Consider the following 18,800-nt stretch of genomic DNA (forward strand, 5'->3'; position numbering starts at 1 on the left):
AATTAGTATGAGAATGGCAGTCAGTGATTAAAAAACAATATTTTATAGATACCGAATCAGTCCCATATTTTATTGAATAAATCAAATTACTTTTATGAAATGTGTAGCCATCTGCATTTTGTATGGTGTGTTTGTTCACTGCTATAAAATAGCAAATAGGAATATAATAGGAGAAACTCTAATAAAATGTAAAAGTAATTACTTTCCAGTGGTTTAAAATTAAAATATATTTTGACACATTAAACATAAATGGAAGTCAATATTACATGAAAATCTTCTTTTTTATTTCAACCTTTTCTTAAAACTGATTGTTATGGTGAAATGAGACATAGATTCCTGTAAAGAAAAAGTATTCACATATATTTATAGTATTTTAAAGCTTTTTCCAGAGAGCTTACATGTTGATTAAAGAATTCTATTTTTGTCCTTTGTTCCATCCAGCAACTAGTAATTTTTTTCATAATTTCCTATATATATCTTATTTTATTCATTAATGTAGAAGTGAGACATGTAAGATCCTTCTTCTGAATTACTTTGCAAAGTATACCATGTATAAAATGCTGCTTTTTAAAATATGCACGCTTTCTCTTTCTGCATGTCGATGTATTTTGTAAAGACACAGGAAATTACATGAGAAAAGAATGTAAGCCTCTTCCCTGTGGGGAAAGGAACCAGAAACAGAGCTATGACACAAACTCTTTTAATCTCTCACTGCTAAAATGACAAAAATCCCTTCCTTTTTACAGTTTGACTAAATGACATCTGGTTGGTATTTTACAGGAGGGGGAGGCAAGCGGCTGCAACTATATTTAGTAAAATCTCTTATAATCCAGTTAATGGGAAAGAACTATTATAGTAGCTATTTGGATCTGAGCTTTTTTTTTTTTTTTTTTTTAACGGTAGTGTAGACATCAACAGCAGAGAGCTTATTCTTGCCACATCCGTTTGTGAAGCTTTGAGTAAAAACATACCCATGCCTAAGTTATTAAAAGGAAATAAGGTAGGCAGCAATTATAACCAATAATTAACATAAACCAAAAGCTTAATATGATTATGTTGAGAGAGGTGGAGGGATGTTTTGACCACATTTACATAAAATTACAGTGTATTTCTGAAAAATTTCCTTAGTAAAGAAATGATTTGAAAGAAAAAAACAGAAAGACAGGTTTGTTATCCTATGTTTGATGCTGTTTTCTAGTTTGGATTGCAAAATCTAGGTAGTAAAAAATCTCTCAAGATATCATCCTGCTTGTTTTTTTCCTTGGTGTTTAACTCATGTAACTGTGTACTTAATATCCATTCTTACTGACAGATAGCTAAGTGCATAGCACAATTTTGTTTGAAAATGTTATAACTGAAAAAAAAATGACAGTTAATTCATGCAAAGAACAGTCTGGGTCAAGTTATTTGATTTCCTACTGACCCATGCAATTCTCTTAACAGGAAATTATATCATTGTTGACTTCAAGTGCTGATCTGTGATCATTTCAAAGTGTTTCATTACCTCTCATTACCAAATCTGTTAAATGGATACTGCAGAGTTGTTTGGAGTTGTTTTGTTGATTTTTTTTATCCTTCTTTTCAGCAATGGTATAGCAACTCCATGAAAGTCATATGCATGTGGCTGGCTGATAGATTAGACCTTCAGCTTCATATCTACCAACTGAAGACTCTCATCAAGATAGTGAAGGTAAAAAATATGTATTTGACTTAGTTTGCATAGTGAAGAGAGTAAAGTGATGAAGTGTTAACATGGATATATAGATCACCTAAAACTGTGAAATATAAAATTGTGAAAAATGTGAAATAATGTCATGGTTTTTTGTAGTTTTTCTGTTTGTTTTTTTTTTCTTTTTTCACAGTTGTTGCAAATTTGAAAGTATAAAAATTTATTAAAACCTCTAAAGTTAATATGTGCAATAATAATTTTCAACCATTCTGCCTTGACTGAAAATTTTAATTGTTCCAATAAATGTCAACAGATTGCTGCTAGCACTACAGTAATTCTGTACAGTATTCCTAATAAATTAGTTTGTCATATTACTGTTTTTTTTTGTTTTGTTTTGTTTTACTTTAATAATCACAAAAGCAGTCTTGCTTCATTTTTCCCACTCTCTGAAAAAAATAACTATTATTTTCATTATGCACATACAATTACAAGGTTTAATTGGGAAACAATGTTCAAGATATTAGATGACATTTTCTAATGATTCATACTCTGGCATCAGTATCAATAGAAATCCCAGTCCTTCCAGTCCAGCCCTGTCATTTAGACTGCCAATATGAAATGAAGTGCAAAATACCTTGCAATATGCAATTACAGTCTACCTCACCATAACAAAAAAAAAAAAAAAAAAGTTCCATCCTAACTCCCTTGTAAATATTACTTAATACTCCTAGGAAAGAAAGAGGAAAAGCCATTTGAGATTTTTTTCATTTTGATTCTGTCTTATTTAACTCAGAACATTCTTGTTAGCTGTGTAAATGTGCAATAGGAAGCACCTGTTGTCAATGACAACCTTCATTTCTCTAAATATTTTCTAGTGAAGTTGATGCAAGACTGTAAAGTTGGAAGAATTTTAATATGTAGGCACTACCATTGCAACTTATACTTCCTGAATTCGCTAGTTTAAAATAAATAAATAAATAAATGAAAGAAGAAGGGAAAGAAGAGGAAGAGGAAGAGGAGGAAAAGAGAGAGAAAGAGGAGAGATGAAAGTCATAAGGTCACCATGGCTCTCTGAACCACCCAAGCTGTTTTGTTGGTTTTGACCTTGACTGATTTCCCTGGAAGCAGGATTTGGCTCTTCATTTTATTACATGCCAAACTGGCAAAAGCAGTATGCTGTTTTTTTGTTGAAATTAATGGTTTGTGAGAGGTTTAAAACTCTTAAGTAAAGGTAGTTAACCTCTTCTACAGAGAAAAAAAATAAAGAAAAATAAAGAAAAAATAAATGTTGCAGGATCTAAAAAGTGTGCCCAGTGAGATGTAAGAATGGCAGACTCAAATATACCAGTTAAATGTCACCTGGGAGATTAAAGGAAAAGAGTCTTTTCAAACCGACTGCGAATTGTAAAGTTGAGGTGAATGAGCAGCATGAGCAACTGACCTTGATTCTGCAGCCTGGCACACAGATTAGCTTTGTTCAAAAGAAGCATGCTCCCTGTGGCAATGGGAACACGCTGGGTACAGTGGTAGCTTTTCTGTGCCTGTACACAGGCTCACTTTGCACGTATATTCCAAGTGTGTTATACTACAGTAGCTTCTGTGGATACAGGAGATGGAACAAAGTTATTTTAGTCATAGATGTTCTGGACAGTGTACCGGAGGGTAGAAAGTCTTGACCACTTCTGTTTTGGTGGGTAAGGAAGACAGGACTGGGAAATCTAGCTCATCATAGCTCCACTGGGAAATGAGAAAAAGTGGTTCAAGTAGAGTATTATAAGAAGCTTTCACTCAGAAGAGGCAGTGTTCCTCCAAACCATGGAGTCAAGGGAGGCAATTTTCTGTTTGCCTTTGGCAAAACTGTGAATCCGTGTTGCCTCCATCTCCTGAAAATATTCCAAAAAAAAAAAAAAAAAAAAAGTAGGAGATCATTTTTAAGGGTCAAAAAATGACTAAGGAATAGATGATTGTTCCATGTTTGGGCAAGGTAGAGGTGGCGGCATTACCAAGAATGACCAGAAGAAAATTGCTCGTTCCTATTAGAGGTGGAAGATGGAAGTACAATGGCATAAAGGTATTGTCTCAGACATCTGTCTGAGACACATGCAGAGGAACATGACTAAAGAAGGGTCAAGGACCAAGAGGAAAGTTAGAGAGAAATGAAAAATTAAGCTTGGAAGTGAACATTATTATCCTGCAAAAGTATGTCAAGAGAAGAGCACTGACTGAACCCAAGAGTGCTGGACTGAGAATGGGAGGAATACAATGTAAAACTGAAAGAAATTGCTTTAGGACCTGTTAACAGTATAAAAGGAAATTGAAAGCACAGTGTTATAAAAAGGGAATGCAATGGTGACACTTGAAAAAGACCAGGCAGTTTACTCAGAGGAGTGTGTGAGCTAAACACAAGCTGCATCCATTGACTCTGAAGTTGACCTAGGAAAGTCAAATAAATCTCAGTTGCAATGATTCATACAGGGTTTAAATAATCATCATAGACAGTGGCAGAGAAAAATTCTCCCCGCTGAATGTTACCCATTTTGAGAGGTGTCTTTTGCAGTTCTTTGAAACATGGAGTAAAAGAAGATCAGTACTTTTCTCTTTTCTTCTTCTAGGGGTTGTGCACAGTCTCCTCCTGTAGAGGAATGGGCCTGATAGCCCTTAATTATTTTCCATTTTCTCTTTTCCCCTAGTCTCTTCCATACACATTGAGAACTCAGTGTACAAAAAATAAGGAACTAGTTAGATCAACTTGTCCTTAAACTATTTAGGCAAACTTGGGAAAGGTTATTTCAAATATATTACCACTTAAAAATAAGCAAGGTAGAGTGCATGATTTTCCATATCATGCACATCTAATTTGAACATTTAATCAATAAATAAAACAATTTTATTTATAATTCTTACTGAAAAGTCAAAGAAAAAAAAGTCATGTCTTCTGGTTCATAGGAAGGCTGTTTACCAAGGAAACAAAACTTTGTCAAACAGAAAAAAAAAAAAAAGACATAGATATGTCTCAAAATGTAGATGACTTAGAATGTGAATTAATCTTGCCTGAAGTAGTCACCTGAGAAATTTTTACTTCATAGAATATAGATCATAATCCAAAATGTAATTTATTTTTTTCATGTTTGGTCAATCAATGTAGAGATAAAGGTAAATAAAATTATAGTTTGGGGAAAGAGTCAAACATTTATATTTTCTGTGAAATGAGAGAGCTACACATCGCAATATGCAGTTGGAAAAACTATTTGTTGGCTTCTTATTGAATAAATAAGACAAAAGGAAATTACTGATAGATCTGCATGCAGCTATAGAGGAGTAGTACAACATACAATCTCAAAGAAATTGCCATCAAGGTGTGGCTTGTGGACTCTCTTCTTGGTATTCTTAGGGTAAGACAAGGTGATCTTGTTTACACTGTTGTTTTGTTTTGTTTTGTTTTGTTTTGTTTTGTTTTTGCAAAATTACATCTGCAAAATATTATGATCTGACCCCATCAAATAACAGCATTTCCACCATTGCTAGATCAATGTGTAGGAAAAGTCCATGAGAGACTGGCCTATGCAGGGAAAAGTTGACTTCCAAGAAAGATCTCTTTTCTCAAAAAAAGAAAAAAGAAGGAAAAAAAAAGAAAGAAAGAAAAAAAAAAATGATGATGAACAATTGCCAGAAAGGGGGAAAAAATAAAAGAAAAAAAGATTTTTTACATATTCGTGATCTTGAGGAGCTTGAGCACTCAAACAAAACTGTTTAGCACCATATCTATCTAAGCTTGACAAATATATTTAATAGAAAGCTATTTTCCTTTCCTATGAAAATTGTCAATGATTAATCATAACTGGAATTGTTTTATGTGGATCCAGAACCACTGTCACTGACTGCTACATTTTCAAGTTAGAGAAGTCACTTTGAGTCTATCGTTTTCACAGAGTTCAAACAATTTTTAAAATGAAGCTTATAGAAACCTCATATGGCCCAGAGTCTAAAAACCACAAAATCTTTAGCAAGTTTTAGATGATAAATCCGTAACTGTAGGAAGAATGAAGCTGCTCAGCTGACATGCTCGAAATAGCCAGTGTATAGTGGAATATGGCTTGAGGCTTTTCCAAGTCCAAGCCAGGATGTTTTGTTTCTGCTGCAGAAAACTTACCGGGACTTCAGACTGCAAGGCGTGATGGAAGGAACGCTGAACAGTAAAACCTACGATACTGTCCACAGCCGTCTGACCATGGAGGAAGCCACGGTCTCAGTCACGGATGCAGGAGGACTTCAGGGCATTACGATGAAAGACAGTGATGAAGAGGAAGGATGATACTAATTCACCAGGCATTTGGAGCTCTGGGGTGGTGGTTTGAGGGTGGTGGGTGGTGGGGTAACTTGTCCTTGTAGTTGCTTTTATAGTTTTGCCTTATGATGTAGGTGCAGAAATGTAATTTGCTCCATTTTTTAAAAAACTGAAAGTAAGATTATCAGAGGAAAAGTGCCAAGAACTTTTTGAGAACAATGGTTGTAGCATATTGTAATGTATAGCTTTGCTTAGGGCTGTGAGAGCACTGGCATGGAGTTTGAGTTCCAGTTGTGATTATGTTTCTTCCCCTTCTGTTTGTTACCATTCGTTCTTGTATCTCCATCGAATATTGATGTCCTGTTCATAAAGCGAAATGTATGGCTCACTTAAAACACAACTATACAGGAAATCATTCTCAGAATAAGTCAGTGCCCTAGGTAAAAAAAAAGAAAAAGAAAAAAAAAGTGTATTTTCCGATTTAGACTTTGTTTACTTTTTTGTGCTTAATTTTACATTATTATGTGCCGTGCATTAAAAATTTTAATCTTGGTTCTTTGTATTTTGAAGTTGGTATTTAAGTGGTAGGACTTCAAGGTCAGTCAAACACATGCAAACTACTTATGAGTGTTGTGTCTATTCATTTTGCAAGTTTAAAGATATCTCATCATGTTGGATGTCAGTAAGCTTGCCATCAATGTTTCTATTTCTGTGAAAAATTTCAGGCAATAAGAACATTTTGTCGTGACCACTTCTGTATCTATCCAAGTTTGTATAGAATTCTACAATTAAAAGATGTTTTCAATATTTCAAACCATTTGAACTGTCATATGATTCCTCATGAGAACCAGCTTTTTTGAAAGAATGCATTCAGTTTATGTGGTGATTACAGTGAGTATATTGGTTTATAGAGCAGATTTATACAAATAGTGTATAAAAAGCCTACAAATATCCAAGGACATAACGCCTTTGTAAAACAAAAATAAACAAAACAAAAACAAGAACCTTACTGACAGATGAACAGACAGTGCCCACTGCCCATTTTCCTATGCCTTCAATGTGAGTTAGTAAGAACCCAAATTTTGCTAAGTTAAAACTCACAACTTATAAAAAAATGAGCTGTGTTTTTTGTTTTGTTTTGGTTTGTTATGTTTTGGTTTGCATTTTTTGAGCGAGAGAGAACATGGCTAGTTCCTGGTTGTGTGTAGACAAAATCTGAGGGAACACAGAACAGAAGCATTATACCCGAAGAAGAAAGAAAGGGTGCTGAGCTCCTTATCGAGCCCTGGTGTTACACTTGAAGTGAAGGGCTTTGCTGCTGGACTTCCTGAGGATCTGAGAGGTGTGCATGACGTTTTCCTGCAAGAACAGACTGTAGGACTTCAGAGAGTTCTCCAGTAGAGGTATTAGGAGACCTTTAAGTCTCACAAGAAGTGGAAGTGGTATCAAAACTGGGTGCTGCTGTCTTTAGCAAGTTGTTAACAGCGTCTGGGTCTGGAGTGGAAACTAGAAATGCTGGGATAGAAGTGGCTGTTGTCAGCACAGCCCAAGAGGTTGTGGGTGCAGCTCTCCTCCAGCTGAGGGCTGACCTGGCAGTAACCCAGCTGTCCAGCCCTGACCACACTGGGAAGTGCAATGGGTTTGTCCTCTGTCCCAGGCTGTAGCTCAGCTACAACTCTGTCTCTGCTTGCCCATGGACCCTGGTGATCCAGATCCAGCCTCTGTGGATTGCCTTCAGAGCTGCCCAACCATAATGAACCTGCTGGTGGTCTGAAATCAGGGTTGCCACCAGCAACCCTGCTGCCTGCCTGAGGGTGGTGGGGTCCTGCTCAGACAGCCTGGGGAGTCCCCCAGCTCCCTGTCCCTCAAGTTTCAGCTGCCCCTCTCTGTGCCTTGACACCATCTTTAGGAAAAAAAAAAAAAAAAAGAAATTATGAATTTTGTGTTTTGCAGTGGGTGGCTCAGATTTCATGGTACATGCTGCATGTATGACCCAGACGTCCAGCACTTTGCTATACAATTTCATCTGCATGCGGTATTTACATGATGTGTCTGTCAGTTAGATAGAGGTGAGTGAAGAATTGGGGGGGAAGAGAAAAAAAGAGAGAAGGAGAAGGAGAAGGAGAAGGAGAAGGAGAAGGAGAAGGAGAAGGAGAAGGAGAAGGAGAAGGAGAAGGAGAAGGAGAAGGAGAAGGAGAAGGAGAAGGAGAAGGAGAAGGAAGGAAGGAAGGAAGGAAGGAAGGAAGGAAGGAAGGAAGGAAGGAAGGAAGGAAGGAAGGAAGGAAGGAAGGAAGGAAAATAAACCAAAGATGCTTTAACCAGGAGGAAGTTACAAGATGTTTGCAATTTCAGATTAACTAACTCAGAGGCGAAGTCCAGGGTAAATTACCATTAGCAGGGCAGCGCAGCAGCCATGGCAGTAGGGCAGGTACCGAAATGGCAGCACTCCAGAGGTCGTTCCCCTCCTTATTAATGCACACACCTCACTAACCAGCTGCGTGAGGCCGCGGACCGAGGCCAGGAGTGGGGAGGCCGGTGCGCACCCCCGCGGCAGGGCTTTTCCCACGGTTTTAGGGGGGCGTCGAAATCCCCCGCACCCCCCGAGGTGTGCAGCCCGGGGGGAGGCCGGGGGAGCCTCTGCGGGTTTTGGGCGGCTGACGGCAAACGTGGCCCCATCAGCCGGCAGGACCCGGCGGGTAGCAGCGGGGCCCCAAAGGGAGAGGGGAATTCGTTTCGTGCCAACCACGGGAGCTGCCCGCTGGGACACCCGTCGGCACTGCGCCCCTCGGCCTCCCACCGGCAAAACTAGAGGCTAAAAGCCCCGAAGCGCTCGGCTTTAGGGGCAGCACCGCTCCCCCGAGGGCTGCCCCCGTGTCGGCCGGGCACTGGGGAGCCCCGCCGGGCGCAGGGGCGGCGATGGGGCGTTTTTATTACTATTATTATTTTATTTTTAAAAATTTTTGTGTGTGTCCCCATCCTTTTGTAATTCTTTCCTCGTTTCTCCCTCCCTGTCGTCTACCGGCCCCGGCATCCCAGCAGCGTTTTGCCTTGCTCCGGGCAGAAAAAAAAAATAAATAAAAGGAACAAAACCTAAAGGAATCGCTGCCGCTCCTCTCCAGGAATCTTAAAAACAAATCTCTTCCCCCCTCCAAACCAAAGGGCGCCAGGCGCTCATTTAGCGGGAGCGGGGCTGGCCGTTTGATGAACTGGGAAAGGAACAAGCACCAAGGTGTCACTCATGGTTCCAGCTGCCGCTGGCCCCTCCCAGCCACTTTCGCCAAGGGCCCTTTGGAGCTGCTGACACCGCTGGGTCCCCCCCCCCCCGGGCGGGATGATGAGATTAGGGGCAGCGCTGCGCTCCGCAGCCCCAGCGCCCGCACCAGCTCCAGAGGGGCACTTGTCACCTCGAGTCCCGGCTTTTAAAGGCTTTTTTCCTCTTTTTTTTTTTTTTTTCCTTCATTTGCACCAGTTCGCTTGTCGGTTTCGAGGGGTCCGTGCGAGAAGTAGTGTCAAAGTTTTGGGTTTTACCTCCACCGCATTCGTGTCTGGCGGCTCGGTGTCAGCCGATTCATTTTGTGATGGAGTTAGTTAAAAAGGAGAGGGCTCTGTCCTCGTCCTTTCGGGGGACTCGTACGGGGGGAAACCGACACGAGCTCACTGCCTGGCAAGGCTGTGCATGCTTCCAGAAAGTATATATATAGCATAAATATTATATACTAATATACCAATATGAGTATATAATACTAACTATATACTAATATATTGGAATAGCATATTAAATATATACCATATATATATCATATATATGTGTCTATATATTTATATTACGTATATCTCGTTATTTTCTTCTGGAAGACAATGTCGGGAGCCCCGGCAGCGGCAGGCTGCCAGCGGCGAGGATGTCACCAGCGCAGGGACGGCAGGGACGGAGCTGGCTGGCCCCGCTCTGCTGGCCTCCCCCGGGGTCTGCTCCACTCCCCCCCCACCCCCCTCTCCGCCCCAAATCGTCTCACGTTTTGGTTTCCCTTGCAAAGACAACCCTGGGTGAAGTGGAAGGCTGGAGGCGGCTCTCCCCGTCGCGAAGCCGGCTGCTGGAGGACGGGATTTTTTGGGCACAACGAGCCCCGGCTTCTGAAACGGGCCCCGGTGGTAGGAGGGCCGCGGGGCGTTTTTAGGGGAAGGGCACTAACATTGAGTAGGGTCACCCGAAACCGGCCCCAAGCTCGGCCGGAGGCCGGAGGGCTGCGCCAAACGCTCCCAGGGAAAAGCTTAATACGCGCAGCAGAAGGTTAGCGAAGTTATTATCCTTTTCAATTCATTTTTTACTTAGAAACGCAATGGAATTATTCATTTTATTAAGGGGGAAGAAATTAAAGATTAGGCTTTAGGCGGTGTTTTACCTCCCTCTAATCGCCTCTGGGATCGGATTGGAGTAATCCTGACGAAGAGATGAATTCGCCGGTGCCTCGGATTTTGAGTGCTTGCAGAGATCCGTTATGATCATAATGCAAGTGAGCAATATCAAGAACATAGCTTAGGAGCGAATGAAACGCAAAACCGATTACGGGGAAAAAGAGAACAGCAGCTTTCCCGGGCGGAACGCGAAATCAACTCGAGGCCAAAGTTTTGCCCTTAATTCCTCCGGGGCTCGGGCACTCGGGCCCGCTCCTTCCCCCCTCGGAGCCCGCATCCTGCATCCCGCATCCCTCATCCCGCATCCTGCATCCCACACCCCGCAGCCCTTTTCTTGCAGAAAGCCAGCGGCCGCGGGTTGCTTTCGGCCCGGCCCCGGGAGCATCTCCCCGCACTAGCAGAGCCGCAGAGAGCCGCGGCTCGGCAGCTTCATCACGGAGCCTAAAATAAAATAACGAGGTCCCAAAGTGCCACGGAGGGCTCGGGACGGGACGGAAAATACGGATTGGCATTGATTTGCTGTGCTGCGGGCAGCTCCAGCACGGGCAAAACGCCTTTTCTGAGAGGGAGACTTCAGAAAAAAAAATAATAATAATAAAAAGGAAAAAAAAAGTCTTTTAGATCGTTATTTAATAACCAGTTAGGAAGATAAGTTTTCCCGTGTGCTACGGAAAGCAAGCGAAGCGTACCCGTAAGGAAGCAACGAATAACCGCGCTCCCGCTTCTCCAAGAGTGTGTCTCCGTTATTAAGGAGGCCGGTGTAATTGTAATGGCAGGGCTGTAATTGCTGCTGTGGGATATTTACCCTGCTCAAATGACACTACATATTTTACTTTCAAACACATGTCAAAAAGTCAATCCCAAAAAGACCAGTTAAGAGCAAGCTGTTAACGTATTAAGTATATGGGATTTGAAGCCTCTAAAACCCACTCAACAATAATTCCCTTCTTCAGCACCAATCGAGAGGAAATTTGCCTAGATTGAATTAAACGCAAATTGCTCTGAAGGGGGAAACTCTCCTCTGGCAGGCACCACGGAGGAGATGCGGGATGCTCGGACGCGGCTCAGGTGCCCCCCCGGTCCCCCGGCCCGGGGACAGCGGCCTCGCCGGGGGGCAGCAGGTAAGGGGCTGTGGCACCCCGACTCCCCCAAGCCCCCCAGCTCCGAAACACCCGTTGCGGTCCCGACCCAGCTACCGTGGGATACCGGGGGCTCGGCGGGTGATGCTGGGGACTGGGAGCGCTTCTGCCGTGTGCCCCAGCTTCGTTTTGGGGGGTGGGATTGGGGTGAAAGTACAAAGCCCCTCTGCTCTCAGCTGTCCTTGTTCTTTCCCTCGACCGCCCCGCTTTTCTGTCCCCATAAACAGCCGGGGCCCGTCCGGAACAGGGCCGCCAAGGCTGGCCTAAATGCGTGGGGAGTACGCCTGTTTAGGTGTATACGCACATAGAGAGTTGTATGCATGCGCATATATAAATATATACAGTGTTACATGCATATGCAGTGTTATATATATATATGTATATGAATATAAAAGGATGTGTATTTCTTTTTATACCCATACCCATCCGAAGCTTTCGGTATTTGTGTTGTGCGTTGTTTGTGTACTGATAAACTATACCTAGCGTATTTGAGGGTTACTTTATAGATATATATATACATACATATTTTTTCCGAATTTAGAGGCATTCCCTCCTCGTGCCCCCTTTTCCCTCTCTCCCCCATCCCTGGTCCCGTTTCACCCCTTCTCTCCCCCGCTCCGGGTTTGGCCCGGGTGGCTCCTGCACCCCCGCTCGCTGCTCTCGCCGTCTGGCTGCCGCAAGCCCCCGGCTCGTGTTGTTTAGTGTGCTGTGTGCTGTGTTTTCCTAAAGCTCGCCGCCACCTGACCTCGTTCTCGAAAGCGGCGAGCAGCCCGGGAGCTGTCCCAGGAGCAGGGCAGCCTTCTCCTCCCTCCCGCTCTCAGACACGCACCCGCACACCCACGCACAAAGAGAGCCCGGGCTGGGAAGTGGCGAGGAAGCAAACGGTTTCCCCTCCAGCCGCCGCCGCTGCTGCACCTTGTTTGACAAACACCCCGGCGCTTGCCCTTGAATCGGGTTTCACATCCCTGCTTAGCGCTTGGACAATGATTTCAGATGATGTCACTTAAAGCCAAACAAGAAAATTGATCTCGGATTTGCTTGGCCTCTAAAGCCTGGTTAAGCAGATTGCAAATAATAATAATAATAATAATAAAAAGAAAAAAAAAAAAACTACGAGGGGGGAGCGAGAGAGAGGGAGGCAGAGGGGAGAGGCGAGGAGCGGAGAGCCGCCTCCTTCCCTGGGCGGGGGAGGCGCGGGCGCCAATGAAAAGTAGCCGCTTACTGGGGGGGAAAAAACTTTTCCTGTTGCCTGTTGGAAGCGAATTGAGCAATTATCTAGTTTACCTTCTCCTCTTGGAAGTTAACGATTGGCGAGATCTTGGCTGCGTTATTGACACAACACTTTCTATTGATAGAAATAAGTAGCGATTGTCCCGAGTCATTGGTGCGCCAAAGTAAACTGTGATGGGCTGGCATGAGTCCACTGGACTGAGAAGGCTGGTTCCGCCGGCGGAGGCTGTGGCGATGGTGGCGGCGGCGATGCTGCTCTCCTTCCTTGCAGCTCAGTGACAAGAAAAGGGGGAGAGAGAGAGTGAGAGGCACGGAGAGAGAGAGAGAGAGAGGGGGGAAAAAAAAGAGGCGTCTACCAAAGCGGCTCAAAGCGGGCGAACAAATGCAATCCAGCCATGGACAATAGTGGCCACCACACGGCGACCAAAATCCTAGCGACTCCTCCGGCCAGAGAAAGCCTGTCTGCGAGGAGCACCATGATCAGCACGCCCAAGCCCCTCGCCTTCTCCATTGAGCGCATCATGGCGCGGACGCCCGAGCCCCGCTCCATCCCCGTCCCGCAGCTCCTCCACGGCTCCGCGGCCAAAGGCGACCCCAAGCACCCGCTGCACCTCAACTCCTCCATCCCCTGCATGATCCCCTTTGTCCCGGTGGCGTACGACCCCCTGCCCAAGGCGGCCGTGGCCGGAGCGGACCCCAGGAAGGCTCACTTAGACTCCTCTTCCTCGCCCTCCTTTAGCTGCGGCGATCTCTTGAACTGTGCCCTGAGCTTGAAAGGAGATTTCCCCCGCGACGCCCTGCCCTTGCAGCAGTACAAACTGGTAAGACCCCGAGTGGTCAATCACTCCTCCTTCCACGCCATGGGAGCCCTGTGCTATTTCAACCGAGGCGACAGCCCTTGTCACCCGTCCTCCGGTGTCAACATCCACCCGGTGGCTTCTTATTTCCTCAGCTCTCCCTTGCACCCGCAGCCCAAGGCGTACCTGGCGGAGCGGAACAAGCTGGTGCTGCCGGCCGCCGACAAGTTCCCGGCGGGGGCAGCTTTCAAGGACCTGTCGCAGGCTCAGCTGCAGCATTACATGAAGGAGAGCGCTCAGATCCTCTCGGAGAAAATCGCCTACAAGACCTCGGACTTCAGCCGCGGCTCGCCGAGCAGCAAGCCCAAAGTTTTCACCTGCGAAGTTTGTGGAAAGGCAAGTAGCGACCCTGTCCCCCCCCTCCCCGGCTCCTCCTTTCGGTCCTTTTGCTGGCTCGGTTGGTTTGCAAACGACGGCTCGGGCTCTAACCGCAATTTTATTTATTTTTGTTTTGTTGTGTTTTTGTCTGCTTTGACTTTCAAGGTATTTAACGCACATTATAACTTAACTCGCCACATGCCGGTGCACACGGGAGCCAGACCCTTTGTTTGCAAAGTTTGCGGGAAGGGCTTCAGGCAGGCGAGCACGCTGTGCCGGCACAAGATCATCCACACCCAGGTGAACATTACCCCCTTCCCGTACACCGAATCGGGCCCCGTCACTTTTTTTGGGGGGGAGCTCGGCGGCGCCCGACCCCTCCGCAACCGCAGAGCCCGGCCGGGGTGGCTTAGCCCCCGCTTTTGGGGTGATTTCGTTTGCTTTCTGCGACGTGGGGTTGAGAGCCGTGAGCCCTCAGGGCGAACTCCCAGCACTCAGCTCAGCACCCCAACATCCAGCACCCCAACACCCAGCACCCTGACCCCCACCCAGCACCCCGACCCCCAAAAACCGCCGCGCCTCGCGTTTCTCTCCCCCCCTTAGGAAAAACCCCACAAGTGTAACCAGTGCGGCAAAGCCTTCAACCGCAGCTCGACCCTGAACACCCACACGCGGATACACGCCGGCTACAAACCTTTTGTCTGTGAATTTTGTGGCAAAGGATTTCACCAGAAAGGTACCGGCCGCCGGCCCCCTCGCCCTTTGCTCCCTCCCGGCCGGCCGGGAGCAAGCGGCGGGACAGTTTTCGGCGGGGAGAGGGTGGGAAGAACTTTTGGCTTTTAATTCCCCTTAGCCTTTAATTCCTCCCTAGCCTTTTCCCTGTGGCCTCGGAGTAGGGAAGAGAGTAGTTTTTGGGGAGCGGGGGGCAGCAACACAGGGCATTCCCGGGCAGCTCCTCTCCCTGCCCGGCAGCGGCAGCCCTCGGGGCTCCTCGCCGAGCTACTGGGAAGGCTAAAGCCGTTTTTTAGGCTTTTATTTTTGATGATTTCTTTATTTCGCCTTTGATGCCATTTTGGCTTATTCGCTAATTCCCTCCGTGTTTGTAAAAAGAGTGGGCAGGAGGGGAAGGGGGCGGCTGTTCGCTCAGAGGCTCGCCGGCATTTTCTGCTGAAGCCGGGCGCAGGGGATGGGGTAGGGCTGCTTTTTGGTTTTCTTTTTTTCCCTTTTTTTTTTTTTTTTCCTCCACTTCGTAGCACCCAGTTCTCAGCGCCGGCTCCCTTTTGCCCTTCTTGTCTCGCCCCGCAGGCAATTACAAAAACCACAAGCTGACCCACAGCGGCGAGAAGCAGTTCAAGTGCAATATCTGCAACAAGGCTTTCCACCAGGTGTACAACCTCACCTTCCACATGCACACCCACAACGACAAGAAACCCTTCACGTGCCCCACCTGCGGCAAAGGCTTCTGCAGGAACTTTGACCTCAAGAAGCACGTCCGAAAGCTGCACGACAGCGCCCTGGGACTGCCCCGGCCCCCCGCCGAGCTGGGGGGCCCCGACCCGCCGCCCCCTCCCGGGCCGCTGCTGCAGCCCTAAGGGCCCCGCGTCCGCCCCTTTGCATGCACCTGTTAAGCGGTTTTTGTGTATTATTGCTCTATATCGCCACTGTTTTACGGGACTGGTTGGTTCCTCTTTTATTTTTTATTTTTTAAAGACTTTTTTCGTTGTCGTTGTCGCATCTCAGGTGGAGAGATGGTTTAAAAAGAGAAAAAGAAAAGCGCCAAGCCAATTTCTGCGGTATTTATTTGGGATCTGTATTACCCGAGCCGGGAACGCTGCACCACTTTAATTATTTCGATGTATATATATTTCCAGTGTGTTGCTCCTGCCCCGTCTCTGCTGCCTGCCGGTTATCCCCCCACCTTCTTGGTTTTCTCCTCTCCCTCTCCCCTTGAATATCGTATCTATATGGACAGAGCGGGTTCGCTGTGTACGGATTTGAAATTTCGGTTTAACTCTTGCACGTGAGAACAGAAAAAAAAAAAGAAAAAAAAAAAAAGAAAAAAAATTCTTGACCTGGTGGCAATAAATCCTTGCACCCGAGTGCGCCTGGCGGTGGGGAGTGTGGTGCGGGGGCCAGGTCCCCGAGTGCTGTTCCCTCCCGCCGCCCTGCCAAAACACTGAAACAACCGCTAAAGGCTTTAATTAAGAGGGGTAATTAGTTCGGATTGATCAAAGCCGGGTTGTTATGTTATTAGCTGCTCAGCGGACTCTGCCAAGCCGAGCCCTGAAAGCGGAGCCCGCCCGCCAGAGGCAGGAGGGGGCGGCCGGGTTTGTGGCTCCCTCAGGGTGGGGGGCGAGAGGGGCACAGAAAATGGATGCCCCCCAGGATGAACATCAACATGGAGGGTTTGGGGGCCCGAGGACAGCGGGGGGTGGTCCCGTCGGGGGTTCCTGGGGTGCCCTCGGAATCCTGCTCTTGCAGCACCCTCAGCCCTGTACAGGTTTGGACTGTAGGGTAAGGAGCAGGATGAGGTGGTTTTGAGCACCCTTCACGCGTTAAATCCATGAGGGAAGAGTGGAGAGACCCTCTTGCACCCCCCTCTCTAGGCTGCCCCTTGCAGGGGTGTTTGCAGCATGTGGGTCCAGCCCTTGGGTTCAGGCCAGAGGCACCTGTCTGCCCGTGCGGGTTTGAAGAAGGCTGAGATGGGGGGTGAGCCTTCCTCCTTTCACCAATCTCGGATTACTGAAGTAACCTTCCAGTACAGGGCGGTACCCATGAAAAAGCAAGTCAGCCAGATCCCCACAGCATCCTAAACTGGTGAAGCTGGGAAGACCCGAGGGGGTGCACCAGAGCCCCAGCTCTTGGTCTGTTTCCTTCTGAGCTCCTGGGGAAAGGGAGCCAGAGTAGAGCTCATATGACTGGGCCAGGGGTGGCGGTGACTTGGGCAGAGGGATATCGGTGTGGCCGACCACGGCCACCTGTCCTTGTGCTGTGTTAGGGTAAAACCTTTCCTGGGGGAAAAGTGGCCAACCTGCTTCAGGGGTGGCAACAGCCTACCCGTACTGAGGGTGCCCTTGTGGCTGCTTCCTGACATGCCCCCATGGCCCAGCCCACATCCATGGGGCAGCTCCAGAGGCCTCAGGGCAACGAGACTCCGGTGAACCTGGGTACCCCCAGGGCTCCTCCACTCTGCCCAGCTCTGGCTTTTGCTGCTGGAGGAAAGGAAGGGATGGAGGATTGGCAAAGGCAAGGGCAGTCTGTGGACTGCTATGTCCAGCTCTCACCCAGTCATGTCTCTTCATAGCAAGTTCACAAGAACGATTGTGTGTGTTCTAGTGGGGACAAATTCCTTCCAAAACAGCTCAGTGACTGCGGCACCACTGGATCCTCTTCCTTCTGTGGTTGCCAAGGCAAACTTCTGCAGTGTGCAGTGAGAGGTAAGGTGTCCCGAAGGTCCCACTGAAATTACGTGGGTGTACCATTTCTGTGAGCCTCTGCTTGTCTGAAAGAAATCAAAGTTGCAATAGGACTTACTTTTCTAATTGCTCAGCAAATGTCATGGTACAAGGTACCGCAACTAAATCGATAAGGTGTTAAGTATCTTTATTTACAGCTTTTTTTTATAAAGAGTTCAAAGCTACCCAAGTGTTAAAGGTGTACTGTAACTCTCACAAAAGTATTTCATTTCATGATGAAAGAATATACATGTAAATATAAATATGTGATAAAACTTAACCTGACCACCTTCAGAAAAGCATGTAACATCTGTCTCAAATGAAATGTCTACATTAAGTCTCAAAACACCAAGAAGGCTGTGTGCTCTGCTTACCCAAATGCCTGGCAATTCTTCGCTCCACCTTGTTTCTTTAGGCTATTTTCGAAATGCTGGGAGAAACGAGGGCTCAGGCTTCCTCGGGCAGTGCCAGTTTGTTTATCCCTTTTGTACGATTACAACTGCTGGAGAAGGAGAGAGAATTTCTGATGTTGCCTGACCATAGGCATTTTGCAGGTTTATACACAGCAGTCATTATTTTCCCTTCCCTTGTGAAAAAGATCTCCAGCCACCTCATAATCTGAGTTTTTCCGTGTCTTCCTGATGCAAAATGCTATGTCGTCGAGGAACTCACGTGCATTACTGACCCCATTTTGAAATGGAGTGGAAATGAGGTACTCTAGTTTTATTCCAAGGTGAAGTAGAAAAAGTCAGTGATGGGCATGGATAAGTGTTTCTCCTTCCTAGATTTCTTGAGGTAAACACTACTGATGTGGGACTTTGCAGGGAGATGAGGATAGCTCATTTGTTATTTTACTATACAGAACCATGCCTGTGTCAAAGGCTGGGATTAAAACATGTCTCAGAAGGCCTGCTCAGCATTACCTTTCATTTCCTGTCTTTCAAGATTAATCTCAGGTTAAGTGAATTTCTAGTTAATGGTCAAAGGCAATTCAACGCTGGTGAAATCATCCTGAGAGACAAAAGCTGTAATTTCATATACATCCAAAGCTCACAGCTGTTAACAGCATACCTTACTGAGAGGACTGATATTTTTGTTTTCTCTCTCTTTTTAAAAAATTGTGAATAATTTTGACAGAAGAAATGGAGTCACCTGTACCTAGATAAAAGGCTATATTTCCTGGTGCCAGCTTGCCAGCCAGCACTATTTCCATGATGTCTGCACCCTGTGTGATAACTGGTCACCTTCATCCTGCAATTAGTGCTGGGAGGACGAGGGCACTGATATATCTGGATCCGATAAAAACAGGGCTGTAGAGCTGAGCATTAGCATCCTCCAGACACTGTAGCCCACCCAACCCGTTAATCACAGTAACTTCACTTTCATACTGAATAAAAGAGAGACAAAGCTGGTGCCTGTGGATCTCTGTAGCTG

The 18,800-nt window shown here is 46.0% G+C and overlaps 2 protein-coding genes across 12 annotated transcripts in view; both read left to right on the forward strand.

Moving 5' to 3' along the window:
• Positions 1-6,771, forward strand: part of CADPS2 (calcium dependent secretion activator 2) — a 312,136-nt gene extending 305,365 nt beyond the window's left edge. For all 10 annotated transcript variants that reach the window (XM_072033275.1, XM_072033270.1, XM_072033291.1 and 7 more), the window contains 2 exons: positions 1,586-1,690; positions 5,811-6,771. In XM_072033275.1, coding sequence (XP_071889376.1) covers positions 1,586-1,690; positions 5,811-5,981 — 276 coding nt within the window. In that variant the 3' untranslated portion in view covers positions 5,982-6,771. The remainder of the gene's footprint in view (positions 1-1,585; positions 1,691-5,810) is intronic.
• Positions 6,772-13,040: 6,269 nt separating this feature from the next.
• On the forward strand, positions 13,041-16,009 carry FEZF1 (FEZ family zinc finger 1). 2 transcript variants are annotated; one of them, XM_072033300.1, is made up of 5 exons: positions 13,041-13,557; positions 13,708-13,929; positions 14,077-14,211; positions 14,515-14,647; positions 15,217-16,003. In XM_072033300.1, exons 1-5 carry the CDS (start codon positions 13,132-13,134, stop codon positions 15,501-15,503), a joined length of 1,203 nt encoding a protein of 400 aa, XP_071889401.1. In that variant the 5' UTR covers positions 13,041-13,131; the 3' UTR covers positions 15,504-16,003. The 2 variants fall into 2 exon arrangements, with proteins under 2 accessions (XP_071889401.1, XP_038023487.1); XM_038167559.2 differs by having other exon boundaries at positions 13,041-13,929; positions 15,217-16,009.
• Positions 16,010-18,800: the final 2,791 nt, after the last annotated feature.

This window comes from Anas platyrhynchos, chromosome 1, assembly GCF_047663525.1.
Source record: "Anas platyrhynchos isolate ZD024472 breed Pekin duck chromosome 1, IASCAAS_PekinDuck_T2T, whole genome shotgun sequence".
In the NCBI taxonomy this organism is placed as follows: domain Eukaryota; kingdom Metazoa; phylum Chordata; class Aves; order Anseriformes; family Anatidae; genus Anas; species Anas platyrhynchos.